Source organism: Hippoglossus stenolepis, chromosome 19 (genome assembly GCF_022539355.2).
Source record: "Hippoglossus stenolepis isolate QCI-W04-F060 chromosome 19, HSTE1.2, whole genome shotgun sequence".
Lineage (NCBI taxonomy): Eukaryota > Metazoa > Chordata > Actinopteri > Pleuronectiformes > Pleuronectidae > Hippoglossus > Hippoglossus stenolepis.
Window position 1 is genome coordinate 16544738 of NC_061501.1, and position 13656 is coordinate 16558393.

Below are 13656 nucleotides of genomic sequence, written 5' to 3' on the forward strand. Positions count from 1 at the left end.
TCCACTGTCAGTTATTGGGGAATAATGACCTGACAGATGTAAAAAGAGAAACTGTAGAAAGTCATCAGGTAAATAACTGTATTTTTCTCAACGGGGAACATTCAAGTCTCCAGATAATTTCAGAGTAATAGCAGAAGGAGCAAAGATGGATCCACAATGACGGGTACGAACATCCTGGATCAACAATATGTTTATTTTCTTAATTAACCTTAACGTCTGGTTTCACCATCAGTATTCATGTGACTGATTGGTTCAGATGTAATTACCGAATGTGTCCAGCCAGAGTTTGTATTTCACACAGCTGAGGGACAGTCTTTGTCTCAATTAGCTTTTCGTTTTATCTCTTCTCCCTGTCTCTACACCTCACACCTCAATGGCGCTGACAAGGATGTTTGTGCCCGCTGTTCACCGCGGCGCTATCAGTTCCATCCTTAGCATGTCTTTGAAGATTAGTCACCGAACCACAAAGAAGCTTTAGAATTGTTGCGGGTTCTTTGAAGTTTGTGGAGCATTTTTTTTTTTTTTACCTTGTCAATGCATTAGACAAAGTTTCTGCAGCTACCTTTGAACATTTAGCCAGGCAATGGGAGGAGGGAGCATGTCACAGGCATAAACACAACATGATGGAGATTGGTATCATCAAAGTCCTTCTGAGGGCTGTTTCAAACTGATGTACACATCCTACAGGTCCCTTCACACAGACCTGTCAATGCTGTTTTCACTGATCGGCATCTCTTTCTTCGGGAATGATAACGACGATGATGCTTTTCTTTTTTTATATTTAGTCACATTTACATATTAGTCTTTTTCTTGCCGTGCACACAGCTGTACACAAGAAGGAGAAGAAAGGAGAAACCTCAAAAGTCAAAGAACCATTTCTACTGACGAGGTCTGGAAGTAAACGTCTGCACATTACCTGAAATCAACTCTGTAGAACAGTAGCATACAAGCTAACACAGCAAGTAACTAGCTGAGGCAGTTAGCGATGACGGAGCATGATGAAAACCAAATCACATCACATCGTTAGCTAAGCCTCGATCGAGATGGATTTACCTGGAGTCCGGTGATAAACTTGCGAGTGGACAAATCCAGATATAGATAGCTATAGTTGTCTCTGGTTGTTGGTGTGTGACATATGCTGTAAAACAACTTGTAATCTTCCAGCTCGGTCAACCAGAGTTACATTGTGCAGTTCCAGCCGGACACGGAGCACCGGGGCCTTGACAGACAGGTCCTTCTCCCTATTTTAAGTTTGTGAACCATCAAAATGATTTTAAAGCATAAAAACTACCTAGTGTTGCTTTATGTTTGACCTTTTTGACCAATAAGTGGTTAGAGATGTGCGAAGTGATTGAAATTCCAGTTGTTCTGACATGTTTATTCCCGTCACGTGGGCGGCGATGAATGACTAGAATAAACATCTCATCCATTTTGCACTTGGCAGGCGAAACGATTATGAATAAAAATGAAACTGACATTGGAAACAGCGAAGCAGGAAATCCTGGCCATTGAAGCCTGATGGCCGCAAACAGCTGAGCAATGGCCAAAATTTTCTTGGCCGGCTCCTGCGTGTGTGTGTAGGCTGAGTTTCCCTGGCTGCTTACCTCAATATGAAATCAATGCATTTCCGCTGATTGTGTTGCCCGCAGTGTGAACGTATGGTGTCAGGTGGCGGCGCCGCGCAGCAGACGGAGAGCAGGACTTTGCCTCTGTGTGCTTCCAAGTCACAGCGTCCTGCTGCACCACCTGCAGAGACGTGTGTACACAAACCCGAAGAGGCTGACGGACAAGTGTGTTACCATAAAACAGATTCAGTGCCAGACGCTGCTACAGGCAAAGGCAACTGCTGCTGGACGAGGCCTCTGCTGACACGCAGGTCATTTCAAGGCTACAGATGGCCAACCAGCCCCTCTGTGCCGAGCCAGACGTCTCTCCTCCAACCTCCCGCAACTGAAACTCACGAGCAGCATTCGTATGCACATCCCACAACAAGAGCAGAGTGCATAAAATTGGAGAAAACAGCTTATTTTGATGACATTGTACAGATAATACTCTTAATTTTCTGCATAGTAATTCCATAAACGAAAACCTGTGAATTTTAAGGTCGTTTATATTCCACTGAGCTGTTGCCAAGCCTTTGAAGCCCAAAAAATTGCCTGTCATCCTTTTACAATGCAGGCTATTGAGCACGGTGTGGCTCACAGCGGCACCCATAAATAAGAAATATCCCTCTGCAAACTATTAATTGCGCGGGGCTGAGAACAAGATTAAATGAAATGTCCACTCCTCTGACTAAACACTCTGCTGTTTGGCTACGTGCTCGTTTTAGATACTGAAGCTCAGGCTGCAGTTTGTGTTTCCATTACAGTCATCCACCTTTTTCAAAGTGCACATTAATGATTCTAATAAAGAGTTGGGGCTTTGTTTTACTTCTCCTGCAGAGTAAATGTTAACCAATGCTAATTTGCCCCCATTAAAATTTTGTCCCAGCTGCAGCTCACTAATGATGACACATCCAGATTTAATAGGGGGAGCAGAACGGTCAACGGCCAAATTCATTAGACCCACCATATCTCAGCATACCTTTACAATTCCTTAGCATGTATAAACATTTTGGTTTCAGTTACGACATTTCATCTCCTTTTGACCTAGTTTCTCTTTATGGATTTTGGGAGATTTTGTGATAAACATACAGAAAGTCACCACCTAACTCTGCCAGCTTCTCTCTATGGAATTTTATAACATCTTCCACATCATTGTCTCCGGCAAAAACATTATTTAAAAACTCATTGTATGTTACCTGCAGGGCACTAAACAGAAAACAGAGAAAGTTAGCGACAAGCTGGACAATATTGTGGAGCATTTAGCCACTAACAGAGACTTTAAAGAGATTCATATCAGACTTTACAAAGATGGCTGACATGTATGAAGTTCCCAAAAACTGAAGCCAAATCATCTGGATCGCCCCCTAGTGGCTGGCTGCAGTATAGGTCGTAAACCCTGTTTCCTCCATGTATAGCAGGTGGAACATGGACCAAACTAAAAGGTCAAAATACAGTGTTCTTTCTCCTCCAAATATGTATTCAGTTAAGGTAGTTGTTTATGTTATTTGATGTTTTAAAAATGGGATCAAACCTCATGATTGACAGGTAAGACTGACTCTTTGGTGGGATCTCCAAACTCCGCAAGGTGGATCTGTATCAAGAGTATTTCAACTTTAACTGAAGCTAAACAACTGCATCTAAAATCTGTGCATTATAAATAGTGGGGTGATGAACATAATGTCCAATATCTTCATTTCAGTTTGAAACTAAATGTTAAATTAAATCCAATCAGCATAAAAGTTTAACTAGTGAGTTAATTTATCATTGAAATGTGCAGTGATGAAAGGTTTAATGTTTATTTACAGTTTATTCCAAGGAGAGTGTCGTTAAATACACTTTTTCTTTTACATTTTGTGAGCCTTCATTTACTCTTCGTTCCGTCTCAGGGAAAATCGTTTGCTTCTAAAACATCTGCTTAGCACATAAAACATGATGCATCACTATAGTAACGAAGCAGCCCAGTGCCACTTGACCTTGAGTGAATTTCTACTGCTGCTCTGCTGCTTGTACAGAAGCCAAGGATTTCATCGTGTTTCCACCTCTGCCTTGTGTCGATTTTATCCTAAAAGGAGATTTGCCTGATGTGCTCATAAACACCCTGATTGCATTTGGTAATTCAGAAACAGATGCAATTTGTCTGCCACCACGTTTGGAGAGGACGGGAACGTCTCTCAGCGCCGTGGAGAGAAAGCTTTTAAACGTCCTGCGGAGCCGTGATCCGCGGTGGAGAGGAAGCTTTTCAAAACAATCGTGCAGAGTGGGTTTTACATCATAAAACACCCCGGTGCTATCCTTAGCAAAAAAATCAAATTGGATTAAGAGCAGACAGAGATTGATCCATTCTGCACTCGACAGCTCGCTGTGTTTGACCAGATTAGTTTCAACTCTGTGCCGCTGCATTCTACCCTAGAAAGAAATGTAATCTTGTCATTACAGTCCAAGTGTTCCCCTGTCCATCAAAAATACCCCCCCTCCCGGACAATAACAAATTCTACTCGTATATCATTGCATGTCGGATATTCTCCCACCGACTGCACATTACCAGTTTCCTCACTGCAGGTGAATGAGGGCCAATAGAGAAATGGCTTCATTTGCATTTTTAGCTAATTGCTTCAGGCTTTTAAATAGTCAATGAATTTTCTGAGGACAGAGTTGGGCAGGAATAAAATGGTTGGAGCTGCAAAGCAAAGAGCCACTATTTGTAGTGAAATGAGGTTTTCTGCAGGTAAGAGGAAACGGTCCTGCAGAGAGAGGCCGGAGTCAGGGAAGATGTATGAGGTACACAGGGTATAGACTTTGTCCCAGGAGCGTAAACGTGGTAACCACCCAAGTAGAAAAGCATTCTCTACGATAAAAAATACACAGAGGTTTAGGGAGTATGTGTTTTTGAATGTAGCTGCTGAAGGAATAAAGTATCACGAGTTGTGTAGGTGAAGACAGATTAAGGAGACCTGCAGTTCTCTTTCAATCAATGCAACCACTCCATTGGCACAGATTTATTTGACGTTCCTCCAGTGACCTCCTCTCGAAATTGAGTTTCTGAGAATATCCCAGAGTTCCTTGAGGCTTTTCTAACATGGGGAAAAGGCAATAAATTAAGCTTGGAATTAAGCTTTGGAAGTCTTGTGAATATGATGACTTCAAACCCGAACATTTCAGCTATGCAAATATTAAAGTATACAAAAATATCATAGGTTACAAGAGTAAAATACCATTAATTTTGTTTGTAAGGGTTTGTATTTTTCCTTTGGTATATAAGTGATGCAAACTACTAAATGTGCATGACTGCAGGGCCCCACTAACATGCTTCGCTGGTATTGAGTGGGCTGCTGCATCACAAACCTGTTCTACCTAAGCTGAACTCTAGGTGTGTTTTCAACAGAAGCTGTGTCAAACTGCACAAAGTAGCTCTGAGCAAAATTGTATTTTTTAATAAAACGTCTTGTGCATATTCTTGCAGATCTTATATCAGATCACCATGAGTCATAACCGGTGGTACCAGAGGATCAGAGTGTGTTCACCATGGACCTGTGGGAGTAGCGCAAATATCTGAGAACAATTACCAAAATGGCAGGTCAATAAATACCAGGCAGACACAATTGCCCACCTCTGAAACACTTCCTGTGAGGTATGAAGACAGGCAGAGGACGAAACAAGACCACGTCACACACTTCACATCACAGACCCGTCACACTAGCGATGTAACTCTAGATAAATAACTGAGTCATGCTGCAAACACACATTTTGATGGATCCGATTCAATTAATCTTCCTGCGAACGTTAGAGTTGAGAGCAATTAAAGTTCACGTCTTCTCACACATTAGAAATAAAAGGCACTTACCTCGACATTTTTCAATGCAAATATTGTTCAGCGGAAATAATTCCTTTTAATAAGCCACTGAAATTACTTTATGCTTGTAGCCTTGGCTGAAAATCTGTAGAAAATGAGACTTCGTTTTTCAAGAGGACAGTATAAGTGGTCTGTGCACATCTTTACCTTATTATATGTCAGTCTGCTGTTGATATTCAATTAAATCCATGCAACAGTTTAATTTGTAAAGCAGATACATTTCTTTGTGTCGGCGGTTTGTCCCGGTGGGGCAGAAGAGCTTCCGTCTCTGGTCATGCACAAATTCACGGCTGGGTGCTCCACAGTAATTCTCTGCAGCCAACAATGCAAATAGAAACATTGATTTACCAACAGAGGGGAATTTTTTTGTGTGTGTGCGTGTCCTCAGTTGTTGCCGTCGCTTTCACAGGCAGAGAGACACATCTTCAGACACGATATAAATGGAGGGAATCCACGAAGCAATTATTCCACCTCTGCAGTACATGGCAGCAACACCGGGGGAAAAGGTGTATCGGGCTACCTCTCTCTGTTCTGTCTGAGTGAGCAGCACCTCCAGCCTTTCCTCAGCCCGTCAAGCTGCCTTGGCAACAATCAGAGCCGAGTGGCTGAGGCATGGCGGAGAGAAATGTACAGTGGTGGGAAATTACGAAAGGAATCAATTCAATGAGTTCCCTCCCTTCGCGAGAGATGTCTATAAATCAGGCAGATGGCCAGAGCCAAACAACAACCTTTTAAGAGGCTGTCTACAAAAGGGACAATGCTTTACAGAGCGAGGGGAGAACTCGGTAATATCCACAGTGAACCTCCTCCTTTTCTCACTTTGCCACACTCCCAACACAGCAGCACTGATAACAACATGACCTTGGTGCTTTTTCTGCTGAACTCATCCACATTTCTTTAATATTGTTTGAGGTCGGAATGCTTTTTCTCGTGCCGCATTAAAAGGAAAGACATGCCAGGATTTCATGTAATGGAAAGTGTTTCATTTCAAAAAAGGGAGACACCCACCTTTACTGAAAAATGTGACACTTCTTCTGACACGACCACACTGGCATGAAAGTGAAAATGAAGACTTCTACTGTTCTTCTGCTCTTCACTCACATAAAAAAAAAAACTGACAGAGTAATGTAGACGTTGTGATCGTTCTGAACACCAGGTCGTGATTATTTTCCTCTAAAAGCAGTTTGCGCACTGCATCTCTGGGATGAAGCGCTTTCTCTCTGCTTTTGATAACAAATGTCAAGTCCCCCCAACAATTATTTAGCAAATTGCCCCACTGGCTCCTATCACTTGCAGCGTTGTTCGCCCATGTTTCTCCTCACGACGCTATCACCTCATGGGATGTGAAGCTTAATGGAGGTTGTAAATAAACTAAAAGGCAAGGTCAGCAGGAATGCCACTGATGGAATAAATTAGTGCCCTGCTCTAAAGAAAATAACCCTGAAGACAACATGAAATATATCAGTAAAGAGCGGTAAAAGGCCCCGTGGCCGTTACCCGTTCCCGATTTATCTGACACGAGAGGTAATCTAACACTTCTCCGCTGATTTGTCATGTTCCCGGTGACCTGTCCGTGCACATCGATATAGGGGGGGTGTCAGATTGTGGGTTTAAACCACCATTAGGTGGTAATTGTGGAGCTCATTTCAGTTAGAACGTGTGTGTGTGTGTGTGTGTGTGTGTGTGTGTGTGTGTGTGCCTGTGCCACATTCGTTTTCACTGTCTGGTGCTCATAAATGTCAAGGTCACTCGAGAGATGGCGATCAGCAGGTTATTCCCACACACCCACACCCACATGCAGTAAAAACACATGCTGATGCACTGTGCACTGTAAACAAAGGGCCCATAGGAGTCCTGAATCACCAGCACCTCTAGTGGGTGTTGAATAATAACGGCAAAGTGAATAGCATCAGACTTCAGGTGATGTAATGCTGAAAACAGATGCTGTCGAGTGGAATAATACGTGTTTATCCATGAGTGAGCAGCCGAATGTCTCTCATGATCCCAGTCTCAGGTACAATGGTCGCCTGACACGGAAGCTCTGCCCCGTAAATCAAACGTCTGCTGTCGAATTTCTGGATGAGTGGTCAGTGTCCTCCTTCATCTCCTGTAGATACAGAACAAGTGACTTCACGACGAGGAAATGTAGCCGTCGCTTGGTTTGTGAATTACACCTCCTCGCTGTATTTTAGACGTAATCTCACACCGTGCTTTAATTAGCCGAACAAGCCCCGTTATCGTAAACCACTCCACAGTAAAACTGCGTCATGTAATTATGACGAGACCGAGGCCACACGGCGTCACCTGCCTCTTTGCAATGAGAAATGAAGTTGTATGAGCGAGAAAAAAATAAGACTTCCAGTGAGAAAATGTGTGTGTGCATGTGTGTGTATGTGCACTAGTCCAACAACATCTGTGTTACCTTGGTTACTAATCCTATTTACTGAGGATTGGATCCATTATTCAGGTTCTTCGTCTCAAAGCAGTTGTTATCACCGTGTGTCAGGGACAGAGACTCAGAGGAAGCAAATATTGAATATTCAGTGTTTCCTTCACAATGTATCAGAGTATTTAATTCAGTAAGAATAATCCATTTAGGAGTCCAAACGCTAATGAAAACTTTCTACAGGTATGAAAAATGAAATCATGCGCTTTCATTAACAAGAAAATCAATGGGAACAGCAATGAGAAATGTGTGGTATCAATCCATCCATTTACTTTGAGAGAACTGTAACTACATATGGAATTTGAGTTGTTTAACAGTGCATCCTTTCCTTGGGTAGATTCATTCCCTGAGTGCAGCCAATCAGCTGTCAAAAAAACGAACGCACAAGTTACCTAGAAATAACAGCACAGATTCCCCATGAAAATCTCAAACTCTCTAATATGCACTGACAGAACAAGGAGCCTGAATAAAACTGTCAGTAATTACCTGCACATGCTGCGGCACACAAAGCAGCAGGGATGCAACAATATGGGCCTTGAGGTGGCGAAGCTTTCACTGAATTTGTTTTTTGACAAAGCAGAGAAAACTGTTCACATATTGTTGCTCCTTCTAATTCCCCCACGCACGTATTCAGTGGGAGCATTTCAATCATGTAGTCATGTGAAAATACTGAGATAAAGCAACATTTATTGTAATCTTGTGTTCAAAGAAATTGAAGAAGGTATTAAATATGTATGATAATCAAGTTTAATGAACCAATGAAAACATTGATATGAAATGATATTTTATCAATTTAAGAGTAATGACTGAATTCATTTTAATCATCAAAATGCCCTTTTGAAATGTGTCGGTGACAATTTATTTTAATATCACATTTTTACCAACTGTGACCATTTGTCTTTATCAACTGAAAGCAGGCTAACTAGCTTCTAGCTGCTATAAACCACAACGAGAGGCTCTCACAGCCCCTGAAATCACAACGCTGCTGCAGTAACTCTGAATTTAACAGGAAACCCAAGTTGGTAGCATATGAAACCCTGGTAATGAAGTACGGGTAGTTGTCTTTGCACTGTAATTACATAAAGCAACAGGTTAGATTACAAAATTACCTTGGCATTATTGCCACTCGAGCTCACACGAGCCACTGAGCTAAAAGTCCTACAGGAGCAATTGTTACTTCCTGTACACACTAGTTAATTGACTAGCTAACGAGCTAACTAGCTCAGTTAAAGAGCATTTGTTAGGTGGCAGATAAATGGTTGATTCAAAGTTATTTTGGCAGACTTGTGATTTTAAATATGTTCATCAGAGACACACAACACATCTGAAAAGCTAATGCTGCGTTCCAGACAACTCGGAAGTCGGATATTACGACTTGAAATTTGGTGGTTGGTGAGCCTGCTAGGAGGCTAGGAGCATGTTTTATCATAAGACAGTGATAAAATACCATTTCATGTTATTTCATGATCTTATAAACTGATTTTATTAACACTTTTGAGGTTCTGCAGTGTTTTCTTCAGGAGCAGCTTTACCTGGAGTTGGCCTGTCCATAACCTCTAAAGCCCTCTCCTCCCCTCCCCCCCATGTGTGTGTCCCAGGAGGGCAACTGGAGGAGAATGACTGGTAAAACCCAGACGAGCAACGTGACCAACAAGAATGACCCGCGCTCCCTCAACTCCAGAGTCTTTATTGGCAACCTCAACACAGCCATTGTCAAGAAGACCGACATAGAGGTCATCTTCGCCAAGTACGGCAAGATAGTGGGTTGTTCCGTACACAAGGGTTACGCCTTTGTGCAGTACGTGAATGAGAGGAACGCTCGGCAAGCTGTGGCAGGAGAAAATACCCGTGTCATCGCTGGGCAGCCTCTTGGTGAGTCTCATCTTTTTCTTGTGTTTTTGTGGAAAAAGTCATGTGTTGTTTCTCAATGCAAATGCCATAAGGAACTCATAAAGCGCTAGATACTGTATGTTGCACTTCACAAAAACGTCCCCTTGAAATGCAGACCGTTTCATTAAAGCCTGCTGTTTGCTAGAGGACTGGATTGTCTCTCCTTGGAACTCAGAAAGGCCTTGGGCATCTCTCAGACTTTTAGTTTTTGAACATCCCTTGGCTCCTAAATGCTGAAGTGTCTGTGTTTGTTGTCATGCTGTTTTTGGGGGGGGGGGGAATCCCAGTTGAATCCGTTAACTGATCCACCGCTGAATGTAAGCACAGTTTGATGTCACCACTTACCAGGCAGCAACTTGCAGAAAGTATGTCAAAGTCCTTGTGACACATTACTCAGAGCACAGCAGAATATGTCAGGTTGCACTGGTTGCAGCTACCAATTACTCGGCAAGCATTGACTCTAGTTGTGTGCGTGCACTTTGTAATAGGTTGTTTTTGTGGATGTTGACTGTGAAACGTCTTTTAGCCTATAAGCCTGTTTGTTGTGCTCATGGCCGGGAGGCAAGATATTTGCGAGGATGAAAGATGTGATTCGTAAGGTGCCTTTCTAGACAATTTGAGGAAATTTTGAAAATCATTTTTTTTCCCTTGAAGCAAACAAAGCCATCTTTTCAATTTTGAATGAATGAGCTCTGTCTGTGAAAGCCAATGTCCTGGCCCTGATGTTGTTAAAACATCTTTCTTAATCACAGGGTTGCATTTCAGAGAATGCTCCTGTACTGCTTATTTTCAAATGATCATGACTTAGTGTAAAGACCACAAATATCACAGTGTCAGGACGATGGAGACGTTTAAATATGATTATGAGACGATCACAGAGGGCAGTGTTTGATGGAAGTGCAGTGAGAAACTGGAATGGATTCATTATGTAAATTAAAAGTGTGTGCAGAGTTTATATTTGGATACGGCAAGTTCTGCAGAGCTGGGATTAATGAGCGGCAATAATAGCTCCCTCCCTATGCAAACATACAGAGACCGTGCTTAACGGGCCTATAGGTGGGAAGTGAACTACAATCTCTGTGGTGTTTCATCCAGAGAACATATGTGAGCATATATGCAGCATATTGATTTTCGAATAAAAGGTGATAGCTTAGAGGCTCAATTAAAGCTGCCTCTATGTACAAAAGGAGATTTCTTTCTGCCCACATACATGTGCTCTTCGTGTTGGCATGGTTCTTAAGCCATACATCCACTAGAGGGCAGTGCAGAGCGATCTCGCACAGTCCTCTACTTTGCCTCCGACTCAGATTTGATTATTGTCCAATCTCCTCTCAGTTGTATCCGTATTGGTCAGTTTTCAGAGGATGTCAAAATGAACGCAGAGTACGGCCAGAAGGCTCCGTCCTTTCCCGTGTATGTATTTTACATTGAGCGTAAGAGGAGCCTGAAGGTAACATATGCAGTTTGGATTATTGTGTGAATGTGGAATTATTTACCGGGTTGATATTTGGCATCGAGGCTCTGACCTCATCACTCTCCACAAGGATAAATCAAGCTCAGCAGAGCAGAACATGGGCCGTGATAATAACTCGACCCAGAGGGAACATAATCAGAGCGCAGAGGTGGACACTGGAGGGACGTTGCAGCAGACAGTAAGATGTTTGGTGTTTCAACCAGGGAACATGGGGAAGTCAATTATTATTGGCCTGTATTTAATTTTGGCAGCTAAGCTTTGACCTCGTCACTCCCCACAAGGATACACCAAGTTTTCCCTGCAGGAATTGGAAACAACATCAGTTTCCTGTCGATGGGAACTCAGAGGTGGACTCTGCAGGAGGTCAAGTGTTTCAATCAGGGAACGTGGGCCAAACTCTGCACCATGGAATTTATTATGTAAATGTAGAATATTTACAGAGCTGATATTTGGCATCCAGGCTCTGACCTCTGGACTATCCACATGGATAAATCAAGTCAGCACAGGAGGGATCGTAGTGATATAATAACATGGAACATAAACTCCACGTGGAGCATAAACTGTAGGTGGACACTGGGGTGAAGGAAGAAATTAGTTTAGTGTTTCATGCCAGAACATCAGCCAGGGAGTGAAGTGTGCAAATATCACTGGGTGACGTTACACAGTTAAAGCAGACGAGTGAATAATAGGGAGTTTGGCCTGTGACTTTAATTCATAGCTCCGACAGCATCGCACATTGGGGAGTGATCTCCGATATACAGCAGGTCGCCACTGCAAAATAATTACCGCCAACGTTATGTCATGAATCAAAACAACACAAACGCTGCAGAGGGCTTTCAATTTTAAACAACAGGTACAGAGAAGCAAGAGAAAACACACTCCCAGTCTGTTGTTAGCATAGATAGTGTGCTTAAGCTTGTAGTACTATCTTTGCTTGTTTACTATGTTATTTGATAGTCTATATAGTCTATAAATAAAATCTTTGAATATGTTTTCACCCTTACATGATTCAATCGACAGTAATCGACTCATTTGCCTGCTTTGGACTTAAAGCTGCAGCTTGTCTCTGAAGAATCAAGTGATACTTCTCCTCTCATCAGGTTCTAGATAATTTGGTGCAGGTGTCCGACTCTACAGAAGCAAAACACCAGCAGACTTGAATATTCCCAGCGTCATGTTTCACTGTCAGTTTAATACACTGCGGTCTCCTTCTCTCTCCTGTTCGCCTCCTTCCATGCACCCTTCTGTTACTGCCATAAATCTCTGCTCCTGCACTGCAGAGACTGCTCCTCGTTCTCTGAGACCTCCACAACACACAACCTTCTTTTGATTTTACATTTGCAAATTTTGGAGTTTTGCATTCTTTGTTTAGCAAATATCAAGCGAATTGTGTTTCACTGATGAAGCAGCTCTTCTATCTCTCAGGGACCTGAGCTCCATTGTTGATCTTCTGAAGGTGTGGTTGTTTTTGTTCTGCCTGATCGTGCTTTGGATGCAACTGATCCAGTTTCCGCAAAGCGTTTTAGAGTTCCATGCGCTGCCCCCGTAGGAACCTTAAGTCTAGTCATGATTTGATGCTGAGAAAGCTCCTCTGTGCTTAGAATAACAATTTGACTTCTGTCACTTTCACTTAGTTCTGATGCCATTTTTCCTACCATCACAATGCTACTTAGTAAGCAATGATGTTCTGGAAACATGTTTCCTGCAGATCGTTGCTTACTAAGCAGCAGCTTAGCCACAGCTTTATTTATAATAGATGAACGCTGGCTGCAAGTTTAGTTGCATAAACAAGACTCCGATGAGTGGATCAAATCCACCTTCGTGTCATGTTGTGAAAACATGAAGCAGTGGAAGGAAAACATCAAGGAAATCTGATTGTCTTCATCGAATTTGATAAGTGAAATAATGCAGAATCTTAAAGGAGACAGATCATGTTCAGATTGAGGTTCATATTTAATTTGTGACATTACTGTAAAAGGTTTACATGCTCACTTTCCTCATATTGTCCATTGCTGCAGCTCCTCTTTTCAGCCTCTGTCTGAAACACTTGGTTTTAGCTCCTGTCTCTTTAAGACCCCCTCCTCCACAGCCCAGTCTGCTCTGATTGGCCAGCTAGTCCTAGATTGGTCAACCACTTCCAGCGCCAGGCAATGTCGGCCTCGGCTCTGGCGTTGTCAGGGGGCGTGTCAGACTAGCCACCAATATATGTGATATCACGAAACACTGAAGGTGTTTCAAGGGCCAATCCTTATTTTACCATTTCTTCATAAAAAGAAGAAAAGGTATTGATTGTTTCTGCCTGATTAATGGTGGCTAATGGCTTTCTGTGCTTCAGGGATTTCATTAGTTTGATATTTGGCATTATGGATGTGATAATCAGCGAATCTGCAGA

General features: G+C 42.4%; 1 protein-coding gene across 4 annotated transcripts in view; it reads left to right on the top strand.

The window, feature by feature from the left end:
• Positions 1-13656, top strand: part of LOC118098926 (RNA-binding Raly-like protein) — an 81075-nt gene that overhangs the window by 24187 nt on the left and 43232 nt on the right. For all 4 annotated transcript variants that reach the window (XM_035143182.2, XM_035143183.2, XM_035143180.2 and 1 more), the window contains exon 2: positions 9499-9772. In XM_035143182.2, coding sequence (XP_034999073.1) covers positions 9517-9772 — 256 coding nt within the window. In that variant the 5' untranslated portion in view covers positions 9499-9516. The remainder of the gene's footprint in view (positions 1-9498; positions 9773-13656) is intronic.